The sequence below is a fragment of the Anser anser genome (genome assembly GCF_964211835.1).
Source record: "Anser anser genome assembly, chromosome: 13".
Taxonomy (NCBI): Eukaryota; Metazoa; Chordata; class Aves; order Anseriformes; family Anatidae; genus Anser; species Anser anser.
This window is the reverse complement of record NC_139734.1, coordinates 6,712,842-6,728,219: the sequence shown is the minus strand read 5'-3', so window position 1 is coordinate 6,728,219 and position 15,378 is coordinate 6,712,842. Positions and strand designations below refer to the sequence as shown.

Here is a 15,378-nt window from a genome sequence, read left to right as displayed (position 1 = left end):
TTGTATTCCTCCCAGAAGAGCTTATATCTGGTGTTTCCAGACATTTGTGTTTTCCCCAGTTAGCATTAATCACCTCAAAGCCACCCATCTGCTTTCATTATGAATACTGTGTGCAAAAATCTTATTTCTCACCTCGTACTTGGTAGCAGCTGGAACACCTGGACAGATTTATTCCATCCCTTTCTTTCCATTGATATGATGAAAAATTGATGTTTTCAGCTCAAACAGTTGTCCTACATTCAGATGTCAGTTGTGTAGTTAATCTTTCAGAGGAAATGATGCCAATTCTCACCAGAATACATACGGGAAAGGCAGCCTTTAAAAAAACCCTTCATCAAAATTTTAGACGTGTTTAAGAGACTTCTCCGTATTAAGACTATTTTTGGACAAAGCTTTGTTTTTAGGTGATCTGCTAAAACCTTTTTCTTTGTTTAACCCAATTTTGTTTCAGAATGAGAGTGAAAAAGTTGCCCATGATTCTAGCTCTGCACTTAAAAAGGTTCAAATACATGGACCAGCTGCATCGATACACCAAACTTTCCTACCGTGTAGTCTTTCCCTTGGAGCTCCGGCTCTTTAACACTTCAGGAGATGCTACAAATCCTGACAGAATGTATGACCTTGTGGCTGTAGTTGTTCACTGTGGCAGGTATGTCTTTGTGCTTTCTGGACTTCAAATGCATCCTCTTGAAATTTAAAACGAGTCTGTCATCCATATGCCATTTTATAATAGCACACTGGTTGGCAATATGGGAGCATGCCAAGCTAGTTTTCCAGAAATATTTAAAAAAAAAAAAAAAGATGATTTGTGGGTCTTTTTCACTCTTTAACTGTTTTAAATTTTGCTTTCAGACTACACAGTCTAAGGCTTGCTTGTTTATGAGCCCTCAAATATGCTGGCAAATCAGAAGAGTTGTTTCTTTGAGGTTTAGCAGAGTAAGAGCAGTCTTCCAAAACAACAAACAAAAACCCACCGGCTTTCCAGGGAAGCCAAAGTGAAATAAGAACAAATATTGGAAAAGGCTTTTAAAAATAATAGTAGTTTATAGATCCCGTGTTGCTTCTGGTTAAACCATTGAAGGTTTGTTTTTTTAGAAGCTGGTGCCACCACGTGGAATCAGCTATGTACTGCTGTTTTTTTTTTAATTTACACTTTATGAAATTTCTATTGTATTTCTTAATTCTGTTTTTAATAGCAAGGAGGAAAAAAATAAGCACACAGGAAAAAAAAGCAGTTGTGGAAGTGAATAAATATGATTGCCTTCTAGAAGTGCGAGTTTTAAAGTAATAAGTACTACAGCACACAGAAATGGTGGAAACATCTTTGTGAGGAGCAGGACAGTAGTCAACACGTCAATACTGTATAGATTTAGTATAAACACTATATAATTCTAGGTGATTTTTGTTGTGGTACAATTGTACTATTCCTGTTTTTATCATTTTAAGATCTCATCCTATGTCATCTTCTGTAGGCGTTAATTTGCTATACCTATAGCTGCATTTATCAACAGCCATTTCTTTATATTGTTAAAACATCATTTAGATGGACTAAATGGCTTTGCTTTCTTTTCTCAAGCCTGTTGCCTTACATAGGGCTTTTAGGGGCCCGCCGATGACTTTTCTGGTTCTAATTCTCACTAGAAGCTTACCAAAGAGTTAAGACAGACTTCATTTTCTAAATAGTTGAGCTTTCAGAATTTGCCTTAAATATTTTGCCTTCATAGTTTTATTTTTCATTGAGTCATTATAAGCAGAAGTTTCATTCTGTGACAGGTATAGTGTTTAAGTATATCAGTAATTCTGGAAGGACTAGAGAATTACTTTCTTTTGGCTAAAGCCCCAAATACTCCTTGTGTTACGTAGATCCTAAACAAAAAGTTAAGATGGGGGAAAAAAATACGTTTTTTTTTCACTGTGCCCCTGAATTGTTCCCTGAGAATTTGAGGTTAAATTGATAGTTTGTATTTTCCCACCCATACAGTTTCCTATTCCAAGCTGGCAACTTTTCAGGACAGTCCCTGCCTTTACTCTGTAGATCCTTCTCTCTTTAAGTCATTTTGTTGTTCCTTCCCTTCAAGGTAAACATTCAGGACAGGGGAGAGAATCAGACTGGAAAACTGGGACAGCAGTTGCAGAAAGCCCATCTGCAGTCAGCGACAGACTAAACCACATTAAATTTAAAAAATAAAAAAGTACAAATTAAGTATTTCAGATGAGTGCTTAATAAAATTTTTAACAGTGTTCACAATACTCAGTGATGATTGTGACAAAACAGTGATTGAAGTGACTGGCTTTTAATTTCAGTTTTGAAATATATGAGTGATTACCTAAAATGTTTATGGAATAGTGTATTTTGAATATACTGAATTTGGCAGGTAGCAAAGATAGAAATTTTAATTCAAGCAATTTAGTAAAGTCCAAGAATGTCAACAGTGTTATTAGGTAGTATTAGACAACATTAAAAGCTGGGAAATCTAATTCTGCCAGTAATAGCTAGAATCACGTGGGAGAGCAGCAGCCCTGCCTTTGAAGGCACAGGAGTAATAAATCTTCAATCTTTTTTTCCCCTGGCAGTGGTCCAAATCGTGGACATTATATCACCATTGTGAAGAGCCATGGCTTTTGGTTGCTGTTTGATGATGACATTGTAGAGGTAGGTGTGCTTTTACAGAGTGAAAACACTGCTGTGTAGGCAGCATCACACTCCAGCTTTGTGAAGGGTTTATTTTTATGTCTCGGATTAGCTCTTGCACCTGTGAAACGATTTCTGCAAAACCCATGCACAGAAGAATTCTGGGTGTTTCAGAAGTAAACTTTATCACTTAACCACTTCTACAAAGATGATGCATGTACAGAGAAGGGCAAACCAATGCAATGGCTGTGTTGACAGCTAAGATGTAGGGTGGTGTACAGCTGTTCAGGCTCAAATACTGCAGTGGTCTTGATAAAAATCTGAAATGCTCATATTTTAGACCACCTTCTGGGCTCCTTTTTGTTGCTAACTTGTTTTCTGATAGTTGTATTTCATTGCTGCATTTAAGAACTTCTTATTTTTTTTTGTGTAAACATTTTTTCCCCAACAAATTCAAGTATAGAAAGTCTGTACAATAAATAAAAAATCTTTGGAGACTGTACTAAGGTCCTGAGGATATACAGAGGTGTTTGGGCTACTGGTGATAATGTTTAAATAGTCAGTTCAAGCAAATTTTCCTTATTTTTTAACATACCCTTAAATCTAATATCCAAAATATGTTCATCCATATATCTCACATAGTATCAACCAAATATCAAGTTGTAGAACAAATACTACAGTAGAACTGCTTTTTGTGAAGACAAAAGTGTACTTTTTGCTTCTGAGATCTCACAGTCAAGGTTAAGGTTAGACGCTACGTGTCTAAACAGGTACAGCAAAACCCTGGTTTGTGTTGAGATGATGATGTAGTAAGCTCTCCCTTTTTTATTCTTCAGGCAGCTTTGAGCATCAGGCGTGACTTCCTGGTGATTTGAATAACTTCTCTGGCTATGAACAGTTCTTTCCCACATTATTGTATTTTGTGGGTTTTCTTCTGTCGTGGCAGTGGTACATAATTATGTCACCTCGTTTTGAAAATAATGCTCAATTTAATATTTTTAAATGCAAATATTCACTGTCATTTTCATCTAGGAGATAAACTTGGCATTTAAAAAGTAATGTAAAATAACTATCTTGTTATTCCATATTTGTTTTGAATGAGTCACATCTATGTTGTATCCTAACTTTCAGGTTAAATCAGAATTTATATAATCCACAAATATCGTTGGCACTTTTATAGCTGTGCCAAACAGAGCTTTTAAACGTGTTGTCTGTTACTGGATAGTAAGTTCAAGGAGCTGTCACAAGCTAGAAGGTAGTTCCTCTCTCCTGAATAGATACGCTTTTTTTAAAGTTGCTTTTCTAACTTAGATCATGGCTTTTTAAATTTCATCTTCTTTAAGAGTTCATTTTAAAAGCTGTAAAAATAAAGCTCTTTCAGATGAAACTTCTGCTTTTTGTGGTTTTCATGGTTCTGTGAGTTTTCAGAGTTTTGAATAGGATTAGGAGTGTGGCCCTGTGCTGTAGCACTCCCCCTGCCCCAGCTGCAGATCTGGGACTTTTAAGATTCCTTTTCCTGCTCAAAAGCTGTCTGTTTGCAGGTGTTGTTTTCTGTGAAACTGAGGCTTTGTTTTTCCTGCCCACGGAGGGCACAAAAACTTGCACAAGAGTTTTACGTACAAGCCACCTGAGGTCTTTGACCCTTTCCGATCGAGTGTTGCTCCTTGGGCTGCTCTGAAGCATGTAGCATGGGCATTCTTGCTGGTTTTGTCTCAAGGGCTCTTACTGTCCTGCTCCTGCCTCCTAAAAACATGATAAAGGAGAAGCTTAACTCTCAGCTCCCTCTACGTACGAAACACCACCCTTTCCCTTTCCTCAGCCTTCCAGAAGTCACCTGGATTTCTGGAGATTCAGTGATCAAGAAGAACAGGGTAGTGCAGACTGCCTTTCCTTTGCTGTTGCTACAGGCTTCTGGAAGAAGTAGCTGCAGTTTTGCTCATCTGTTCTTGCTCTCCCCAATTAGTCATCAGCTCCTGAGAATTAGTTCCTTTCTGGGGCTGTAGGCTATTCACTGAAAAAACGAAGTAAAGCTGAAACGACTTTTGTCAGCTCCATCTGCTGCCTTAAAGGGATTTAACTATCTACTCTGAGCTTAACCAAGTACTATTTTCAAGCTGCTTGTGATTGTTCTTACAGTGCCACTGCAGGAAATACATTGTTCTGTATGGCACTTCAGAGGTTGGCCTCAAAAACTGAGTGGCAAAAAAGAAGAGAAGCCCCTAACCCTGGAATCTCCCAGAACATGAATTCTGGAGGAGTTTCTGTATTTAGGGCTCGCCACAGGAGCCTCCTACTCTTCAGAGACTCTCGGAATATGAAAGCAGTTTTCTTTTAAGCTTTGGAGACATCTCATTTTGAGTGAGAACTGGCTACGTAGCCAAATGGGTATTAGTCAGCAGGCGTCAGAAGATGGGGCCAAGGTCCTCATACCCATATACAAATATTGCAGCTAAAAGAGAATGCAGGAGAAAGTTTTTTCCCCTTTAATACGGTTTAAAAGATTTGTTGTGTGTTTGATAAGTGATATGAATTAATAGCTCTGAAGTATCAATAGGAAGTAGCTTATTCTTATTACCCACTAAATGTCATAAGCAGTGAAGGCATGTTTATCTGTTTGGGTTTGATTGGGAGGCCAACTTCCAATTAAATTGGAGATAAATGATAAGCAAACATACTACAGCATATGTGAAAAGGAACTGCATCAAATCCAGGAGGTAAGTCAGTCCAAATGGGATACTTTGCCAAGGAAAAATAATTGAGAAACCTGAGTAAATGATCTCTGGCGGGTTTGGCACTGCGTCATTAGAGAACTAACTGATATATCATGGTGATCTGTACCTGAAACAGAGGGAGAAGTGTCCATTCCTGGAGTTCTCCATATCCAGAACAGGGCAAGAATGATTGCATGTCTTCTCTTAAATATCTGTTCACAGACTTGCAGGAGTCAGTTGAATGCTGTAGATGGTGAGTAAGGAAGATGCGGTTTGGGGAACCAGAAATGATCAAAAGATATTTAAGCTCAGTTGACAGGAAAAAAACATCTTAAAGCCAAGTGAAGCTACAGAATCCTAAAAGTAGTTGTGAAACCATCAACCAGTTGTTGCTCTAAAGCTGCAACCGGGTAAAACTTTGCTGTCCACAACATACACAGACAGCTAGGATAGGAAGAATAAAGTCTATATAATCCTTTTTCATTTCTACTTTGTTTTCTGTGGATAGTGGAATCTAAAAAGGAAGCTGTTTTTGCCGTGATAAAACTAAAAATATCTGTAGGATGAATTAATCTATGTAAAACATTTGAATTGCATTCAGAATGAGTAGTAGTGGAAATAGACTTGATTGCACGGCAAACTAGTTGGCACTTAAAATAAAATGTTTGAGTTGTCAGCTAAATATATTACAAGGACTAGAAAATGTTCTTTTGCTATTTTTCTATTAAAACATGTATCTAACAATTTGAAGTAGACATTATTTCAGTGAACTGTGTGAAAAGGCAAATGCCATTAGTGTAGGATTTCAGCTTCTGTGAAGTCCAGAAATAGAGAGGGGAGAGAGAGAGAACCAAAATATGTTTTAATCTCTCTCCCCCTTCCCCAGATTTTAACAGTAAATGTTTAACAAGACTATTCAAGGGAATATTTTCCGCTGCCCGATCTTGCGGTCACTGTATCTTCTGGAAACTTAAGACGTTTTTCTTGCATTCAGTGCTTCAAATAGGCTGGGAAAAGGGTGGCCTGAGCTTGTGGGTTGTTTGGCAGCGCCACTTAGAGAAAGCAATGCTTTTGTGCTTGTTGGTGATGCTGAAGTCTGTTCGGTGAGCAACCATTTAGCACACTGCCAAATGGATTCTGTAGCCAAGGAGGCTCCTTGATGCAGTCATTGCGTGGTCCCTTTCTCTTAAAATGTTAGCACAGCTTGGTCTCTGCTACTCTCCCTTTCAAGATTAAAGCAGACATGTTCAACCCAGAGACTCGTATTCTATATGCTTCTTTGCTTCCTCAGTTCTAGTCCTTGGGAAATAAAATTTAAAAAAAAAGCTTTTTTTTTTTTTTTTTACTTTAGACCACTCTCCCCTTGGTCTTCCTCAACAAGTTCAGGCTACATCAGCCTCTCATCTTTGAATCCAAAGTCCTAAAGGTCTTTTAAAATACTAAAACAAGTGTGGAGTGCTGAGCAGCACAGGCCACTGGGGGTGTTTTGTTTCAGCACTTCAATCTCTGCACTTGTTCTCCACTGACTGCAGGATCCAAGTCAGTGATGTGAAGCCAGTCGTTCTCAGGAGCTGAATCAGGATGGTAGAACTTGCATCTTTAAAAGCCCTTTAAAATGCCCTCCAGACATTTAAAGTATTTCACAACTCTAAGTATAAGCAAGCCATTTAATTCTATTAATATGGCAAATAAGTTATTTCTCTTAAAGCACGAATCTTATGATAACATTCCAGCAGGCTTTGTACCAGGAAATCTGAAGGAAGAAAAGCTCTCATAAGACCAGAGGATTACAGTCGGGTGTGATCCACAGATTTCATGGTATAGTTAACCAGTGGCGCTTGCAGGACTTCTGTATGTAAGAGGGTCACAAGAACGTGAAATGTTAAATCTGCACAAGGAGGGCCTTATGTACTCCCAACTATACAAAATCTTTCTTTGCAAATCATTGACTGCTTTTTTTCATTTACATTACAGACCTATGGTCAGGAAAGGTAACTCCAATCTGAATGAAAAGGCAAATAAAAATGTTGTGTAACATTTTAAGAATGATTTTGTTAATTCCCCCCTTTTACAATCCAGCTTAAGAGTGCACCACTTCAGAGAGGAATTATTTTATGTTGGTTCACTTATTTGCAGTAGTGAATAAGTTAATAAGTGGAGAAAATATTTTGGTGTATTTTGTTGTTTTCAATGATATTTAAGTATCATTGTACTAACACTGTGTGGCTTTCCAGCATCACCCCTGAGAGCTGGAAAATAACAGTTTGTTTGTGAAAAGGATTCTTAAAGCAGTGTTTGACTGAGACTAATTTCTGCCTGTTAATTTTCAGAAAATCGATGCCCAGGCCATTGAAGAGTTCTATGGGTTAACATCAGACATTTCCAAAAACTCAGAATCTGGATATATCCTCTTCTACCAGTCAAGAGACTAAGACAAAAGATATGTATGTATAAATAAAAGAAAAAGGGATCAAGATATGTCCAAGTGGAACATATTTGTGACAGCAGAAGCAGTTACTCGTTGTTGCTGTAGGACCAGGACAGATCCAGCAGGGCGAATAAAGGTTTCTCTCTGCCATTTCTTGGAGGATTAGTGCTGACTGCCGTAACAAGAAGAGCTTTTGCTCCAGTTTTCTTTCTGGGCTTTTTTAACGTGCTATCTTCCAAAATCTGCGTTACCTCTACTTGAAACCTGGCTGCTTATTTGTTCATGAACTGAAGAAGAGTTTTAAAAGTAGCATTGTAGAATTTTTACCATTTAATGTTGGCCTGAGGCTATACCTTGGTTTCTATCGTCGTTTTTCTGTATTTTAGCAGAATGATTTCAATATTCAGTGTCAGCTGAAGGCATATTTTAGGATATGAACAGCAGCTGGTTGCTGGATATTTTTGGTGACTCAGACTTGAGAAGCAGCACAAAGCTAAGACATATTGGAAATGTCAAGTCTGTAATTTTTTTTAAAAACAGACAAAAAAACCTCTGACTGCAGCATTGTAAATTCCCCATTATGCATTACCTTGGTTTTAGATAACACTAACAGCACTGCTTCTTTCTGCATTTTTAGTTTTACTGTTCTGTTTCTTCTTCAGAAGGTATAGGGCTATCCACACTCAGCCTAATGTTCGTTTTTGCTTTGAAGCAGAAGTTCTAACTCAAAGCCTCATTGCTGCACATCTAAGGGGAGCAAAAAAGTAGCTATGTGTTGAAGAATGTCTGGCAACCAGTTGCTGTAGAAAGTTTAAAGTTACAGCATTTCTTGGAGCTATTGCATAAACCAAAAGTGCCCTCTTTCTGAAACAGGATCTGTTCAACATTTCATTTAATACGTAGTAAACTGATGCAACTAGCATTTTGAATCTATGCTAATACACAGAAACAGCACTAATTGTGAAGGCTTAACCAAGGGAAGCATTATTTACCAAACTAATCCAGTTGTTCTTCACAATAATGATCATGTAAGAAGGAAAACCAGCCAACCAGCCCAGACATGGCCTTGCTATGTGTTCCTCATCGTCTGTTGGTAACATTTGCACCAATCTGGGAATCATAACCCCCTTAAAAATGCTTCTGATTGTTTTACCTCTATAGGCCTTGCTTAACAGGGGAAATTGTTAGTCTTTTGAAGACTGAAATTAAGTAATTATCCGTTACGTGTGTATATATTATAATCTCAAGGATAACTAGAAAGAAAAGACTATGGGAGTTTGTAAGAAATCTCTGAAAATCATATGTAATTTTCTTTTTGAAAAGTCCTGTTACTGTGCCAAAGCTTGTCGCAGCTGGCTCTAAACTACCAGTGGAAATTAATATTTTCCTTCCTTCATCTTGTTAGATAACACCAGAGCTGTCCTCTTTGTGTCTGTTTCCAGTATGGCCGTTCATGGTGTATACCAGTGGTTGTTGTTCCTGAGGACGTTTAACTTATGCAATTCCATGGCTTGTACAGGATAGAAGAGATTTTACCAAAATATTGTCCTCAGGAAAACAGCATTTCGCAAACATTTTCTTGTGGTGGCTGTACGTATTTGTTTCTCCTTACCATGACCAGAAGCATAATGTTAGCAATTAACTTCTCTTCAAAATGCGAATCAGTCATTGCCGTTGGATTCCAGCTTAGTACAGTACTTAGTACTCTTCGCACATCTCCTTCTCCAGAAAATAAAAAGTATGGACATTTTTAAATTATTTTTTATTATACAGAGTACTGTCATTTTAAGAGACATTGAATAACAGCAAGCATCCTTGTCATCTTGTTCCTGTTGTGTGAAAACTGTTCCTGGCTACGAGTCTTCTCCCCTTGTTCCCATTACAAGCCGTGAGTCCTCTCCTGGTGGCGCTAGCAGAAGCCGGTCATCAGAAAGTCTTGCAAAAAATAAAAAGAGCACTGAGTTAAAAAAATAATCTAAACAGTAAATACAAAAATTAATGTAGTACACTAGACATGTATTTTGTGTATCTGGTGATACATTTTTACAAATATCTGATTGAGAGAGAATATTGAAAGATATATACTATAGATTAAAAACTGTTAAAAGTGCACTTTTGCTACAGATTTATAAGGAAACTAAAAGGTATTAAGTTGGAAGAGAATGGTGTGATGTTACTTCTGTATAATAAATGACCCCACCTGTCTCCAATAAAGGTCACGTATGATCAAACACACATGGCACAAGTGTTTTTCCTTTAATTGCAATCCAAGGCAGAAGCAAAGGTAATTGCTTAGTCACTCTCTCCTTAGCTTCTCTGTGTTGGCTGGCTGAGTTGATCCTGACCACTGTATTTTCGTGCATATAACCTGTGAGGGAGCAGCTTAAACTAAAGAGAACTGAATAATTCATTGTAGATTACAGGCAGTGTGCTGGTAAATGAAGGAGCCTCTACCCAGAGCCTTTTCTCCTGACACCAACCCCATCGCTGCTATTCCCTAATCTGTTCCGCAGCCCCTGCAGGAGCTCCATCGTCACTTTTCCCTCTGATTTCTTTCCATTCTCCCTCCTTTACCCCTTGCTGTCGGACTCCGTAAGACTTTGTTGCACATGTTATCTGACTGATCTGGAACAGAGACATTTGAAAGGCAAAAATAGTACTATATGCTTGGAGCCTTTCAGGTTCATCGTGGGACAGGTCTGTTTCTGTGTCATCCGCTTCTGCACAGGAAAAACTCGATTCAGGGCTGCTCCTGTGTGCAGGAATTCACGGGACTAAGTCAGAATGCAGTAGAAGCAAATGAGGTTCCAAAGTGACAGCTGCTCTGTAAAAGCACGTTTTAAATTCAAATACTGTCTGGTCCGTGTCCTGCTGGGCCACGCGTTAGTAATAAATAAATAGAGCTAATTTTTACTCTGGGGTACATGACCTTGACTTCGAGTGACTTTAGGAGCATTTCCCAGAATTAGCCTAGAGGCTGACCAACCACACTCAGCAGATCTGCTAGCAAGGTGCGTTTAGCTCTGAGCACCAAGGCAGGATTGATACTAGGATTTGGGCGCTGCTTTTGTCTCGCTTTTCCCCAATGGGTGGTTGCATCTGTACTGACCCTCAGGGCTTCCTCCAGAGCATCGTGCTGGGGTGGGGGTGAAGCCGACCCCATGCCCCTCACCTTGTTTGTGGGCTGGTGTTTGTGCTCAGCGTGCTCCAGTTACCAGCAGGAGTTTTTAAAGTCACCGTGCCAGCTCAGTTTAGGATACATTTAAAACAAATCGCATGTGATTGGTGCAAGAAAGAAAATAGACTAACACAGGCCCCTGAGACAAATAAAACCTTCCCATTGTAGTCCTCAGCGTTCATCAAAAGGAAGCGGTCCCCTGAAACACAATTAATTTGCAGCATGTAAAGCCCTGCTGTCGTTGCATTAATTAACCTTCAGGCTGCTCTGCGTGCATACCCCCTCCCCAGCCAGCCTGCTGTGCTCAGCCCGAAAGCAGCAGCCAACTGGGATTAGATGCCCATAGGTGATAATCCAGAGTACAAAAGGTTAAAAATGAAGCAGGATTGGGTGGGATAACACGCAGGCCATCTCGTATTTTCCTTCTGAAGCAACGCTTTGCAAAGGAAGATGGTTTCATCCTTTCTGCCTCCCGGCTGTTTGTTTCAACCAGCTTTTTGTCAGCCTGTGGTCGGAGGGGACAGGGAGGAAAGCGAAGGGTTTAGGGAGCTCGCTGCTGCCATCAGAGGCTCTGTCGGATGGAGAAGCTGCTTTGAAACCTCTTGGCCTCCAGAAGGGAGGCTACGGAGGGTCCTGCCTCGGGTGTCAACAGCTTCTGGGGGCTTCGGGGGCCCCCTGCGGCCTGGTTGATCCCCACAAGCCGCCGTGCTGAGGGAAGCAGAGGGCCGGGGACAGAGGTAGCTCAGGAACCCCGAGAGGAGGAGCCGGACCTGAAGGCCAGGCTAATAAAGAACTATGAGGGCCCCAAAATATCAGATCCCCAAAGGTATTACTCCGGATACGTTGGCTCAAATTAACCGAGGGCAAAATGCTTTCGGTGCCACAACGCTGGGAATCGTCTGCAACACCCGGATCCAGCAAAGCGTGGGCACAAATTGCGCTGCCATTTGTCTGAGAAACTCAGAGGGTCCTGGCGGGGTGTTGTGGTGGCTGCCAGGGCTGTAGGGCCTGGGGTTATCGGGGATGAGGACGAGGAAGAGGGGCTCAAGCCTGCAGCCGGGGCAGGCCTCAGGCTGCTCCCCACCAGCAGCCCTCGGCCAGCAATGGAAACAAATGGCTGGATTTCATCTCTCCAGGCACAAAAGCGAATAGCAGGCAGGTTTCAGTAGGAGCTGAATAACTTTGCCTGTAATTAAGTGTCCTAATTAGCACTCTATTAGTGCATTTGTTTCCTTCAGCACGAAAGCAGCCTGCCTGTACTGCAACAAGGCAACAAGCCAGTGGAGAGCAGGGACCATGTCCTCACACTCTGTTTTGCCTGAATTTCCTCCTTCCACATGGAAAAATGGGAAGAGACGGGCAGGGCAGGGAAGGGCAGGGAAGCCCCACTGTGCAGGGACACCCGTGCCCATCAACAGTTAGGAGCAGAGGGTTGGGATCTCGGAGGTAAAACCTCCGGGTGAAATGCACCATTACCAGAACACCCGCCCCATTGCAGAGCTCCTCCAGGTCCCTCGGCTTCCACTCTCGCGCCAGCAAACCCTCAGCACCTCCTGGCGAACCACGCGAGGATGCGGTGGTGGAGAGGGATGTGTTATTCCTGGCAACGCTTCCACCCCCCCCTTTTCTTTTTTTTTTCTTTTTTTTTTTTTTTTATGTTAAACTGTTCATTTTCAGATTTTGAGTCACAATATTTCTGCAAGCAAAAGAGCATGAGTTTGGAAAAAATCCAGTTTATTCCTTCAAACCTCTTTGCAACTGGTTCAGTTCGGAGAGGGGCCGCCTGGTTGAGTCCCCTGCTGGCTGTGCCGGGTCCCTGGGTGTCCCCCAAAAGCTGGGGATGGGGGGTGGTGGGGGGGTGAGCATCAGTGCATGGGTTAGTGCAAAGCAGAAATATTTTCGTTGACATCCCTATTTAAGTAAAGAGCCAAATGGAGATTTTGCCCTTATTTGCCTGGTTTCTGATGGATGGAACTAGAGCGAGTACAGAACTAATTGTGAATTTTGGGGGTGTCTCGATTTTTTGAGCCCAAGACCCAGCAGAAAGCTGAGCTCTGCTCTTGCTGGCGTTTCCCATTTGCCCCCCGGTGGGAAGAGGCCCATTAATGAATTTGGGAAAACAAGTTTCTGGGCGCTCCTTCCCAGCTGTCTGAGCCAAGTGCTGCCAGCAGGTTAAACAGCAGTGGCTCAGGGACGGCAGAACTCCCATGCGGGCTGGAAACCACATTATCTCCTTCTTTCCAAACTAAAAATACTTTCCAACAAAGCACCAAACCTCTCCGAAATAACCCATCTGAAGCAGCGGGATCCAGTTTCGGGCTCTCCGGAGGCCGCAGCTCGGTGGTAATTAGAGCGATGCCGCCTGCGGTCCCGGGGGACATGTCCTTCCTCGAAGCAGCGCTGGCGAGGAGATGAGATCCAAGAAACCTGCTGTGTTGTAAGGGCTCAGCCGGGAGGGGGGCTGCAAATGAGAGCATCCTCTGTGCCAGCGGTGGTTGTCCCCCAGAGAAGGGGAAGGGAAGAAGCGGGCAGGAAGGTGTCCTCCATGGCCGCAAGCATCCTCGCTGGGAGGACCCACGGCCACCTCGTGCCTGGCCACACATCGCTCCTCGAGTTTATTCTGCTCTCTGCAACTGCAAAAAGCCTCCTGAAGATGTTTTTTTTTAATCATTATTTTTCTTCCAAAGGAGAAAAAAATAAAATAATTCACTTCCCCCTCCTCTCTTTCCCTGAGCGTGTTTAATCGCTTGCAAGTTAGTCATATTCCTAAGAAAAGAAAACGTGGCGTGACGGTGAGTGGCAGCTCCTGGAGAACGGGTGCTAATTATATCCCAGCCCTGAAAAAAATAACACGCCGGGCTGGTGGAGCAGGGAGGGAGCCCGGCTTGTGCAAGCCGCTGGGATTTCCGCTGCCTTGCAGCACCGAGCAGCCACTCTCCTGCCATGCAGACCCTCCTCTCCTTCCTCCACCGAGGTCCGAGGCTGCGGACTGGGGGCAGTGCATCTGCACAGAGCTCTGGGGTCTCCAAAAAGCCACCTGGAGAGGTCTGAAGGATGAAAGGATTGCCACCGAGCTCAGCAGGGCTGCCTCACCTGCTCAGCATCCTCCCAGCAAGTGGCATCTGTCCCCAGTCAGCACATTCACCGCCCTATTTCCAGTTAACCAGGCAGGCAGTCCCAACAGTCCATGAGCCTTGGGGTGAAACCCCCTGAATTTCTTTCAGCTTGTGGTGAGCAAGCGCTCCTGTCCCCTGGCTCGGTGCCCACAAGCACGCAGGGATGCTCCTCAGGACGGGGCTGGGTTTATTTCTCATGGATCATTGGGGGTGCTTTTTCCTGGGCTGTGTTTTGTTTTCTGAAAAAAATGAGCAGATAAAAATAGCCCCCGGTTCGCTTGGCTGCACCTCTGGGAGACGCCGCCGGGCTTGGCTGTTTTAGGAAGCCATTTGCCTATGGTGCGTCGCAAAAAAATAATAAAAAAATAAATTGATGGAGAAAGCCCTGATGGGGATTTTTTTTTTGTTTTGCTGAAATGGCCACCTGGTCACAGGTGGTCCTGGCCTCAGGGATTTGGGACCGGGTTTAACCACCGGGGTTCAGCGATGGTTTGGTTGCATCTCCCACTCCCCACAGGGCAGAAGACGAGGACCTGGCTGTCCCCTCTGGGGTCATGGGGCTTGGGGTGCAGGGACCCAGCGAGGCAGGGGTGGGGGCACCCTGCAAGACAGGACCTGGGACAGACCCCCGTGAGGCAGACGGGGACCCGATCCCATCCCAAAGGAGCGAGGGTCGGGCTCTGGGAGCAGCTGCAATGGAGCAGCCCACGGGAGCTGCGCTGGGCTGGGTTAAGGGGACACATCCTCATCAAGAAATTAAAACCCCAAAATAATAAAAAGCACCCAAAAATGAACTCTCTGCAATACCTTGAGCGCTGCAGGCTCAGCTCTGCCGGCACCATGCTTGCACCTCGTTTCAGCGGGATTTGGGATAGGGAAGGGATGCTCCTGCCCGAAACCCGTGCCATGAGGCGCTGCAGGGAGAGGGCTCAGGGTGTGAAACTGCAAAAGAGTTACGTGCGAGGGGAGCTCGGCCTGGAATCGCTCGTGGCTGGGTTTTCTCCGTCACACGAAGTGATTAGGGTAACGAAGGGATCCTCGCCCCGCCGCGCCGTCTCTATAGCAACCCCAGCCTGTTCCTGTGAACCAAGTGACTCATCAAACACAGCTACGCCGCGAGCAGGGGCCAGGATCGTGACTTTGGCTCCAACAAGAGAGCTGACCTTTGTTGAGAGGGAAAAAAATAAAAAATAAAAACAAAACAATGAAGGGAAGTGGCGGAAAGGTGGATGGAAGGGGCAGCCCCCCACTGCCATCCCATCCCATCCCATCCCATCCCATCCCATCCCATCCCATCCCATCCCATCCCATCC

General features: G+C 43.1%; 1 protein-coding gene and 2 long non-coding RNA genes across 7 annotated transcripts in view; 1 reads left to right on the top strand and 2 right to left on the bottom strand.

Annotated features, from left to right (window-relative positions):
• LOC310880595 (ubiquitin carboxyl-terminal hydrolase 12-like) overlaps window positions 1-10,003 on the top strand; it is a 30,875-nt gene extending 20,872 nt beyond the window's left edge. For 4 of the 5 annotated variants that reach the window (XM_083796686.1, XM_083796689.1, XM_083796690.1 and 1 more), the window contains exons 7-9: window positions 452-649; window positions 2,575-2,653; window positions 7,674-10,003. In XM_083796686.1, the coding sequence (XP_083652812.1) occupies window positions 452-649; window positions 2,575-2,653; window positions 7,674-7,775 (379 nt within the window). In that variant the 3' untranslated portion in view covers window positions 7,776-10,003. Of the gene's footprint in view, window positions 1-451; window positions 650-2,574; window positions 2,654-3,468; window positions 3,901-7,673 lie in introns of those variants that run through there. The other variant, XM_083796688.1, reaches the window with a different exon arrangement.
• On the bottom strand, window positions 3,584-7,667 carry LOC310880598. The gene is made up of 2 exons (XR_014571798.1): window positions 4,467-7,667; window positions 3,584-4,375 (listed from the first exon to the last, which is right to left on the bottom strand). It is a non-coding gene; the product is annotated as an uncharacterized lncRNA (long non-coding RNA).
• Window positions 9,517-15,376, bottom strand: LOC310880597. The gene is made up of 2 exons (XR_014571797.1): window positions 14,873-15,376; window positions 9,517-14,304 (listed from the first exon to the last, which is right to left on the bottom strand). It is a non-coding gene; the product is annotated as an uncharacterized lncRNA (long non-coding RNA).
• Window positions 15,377-15,378: the final 2 nt, after the last annotated feature.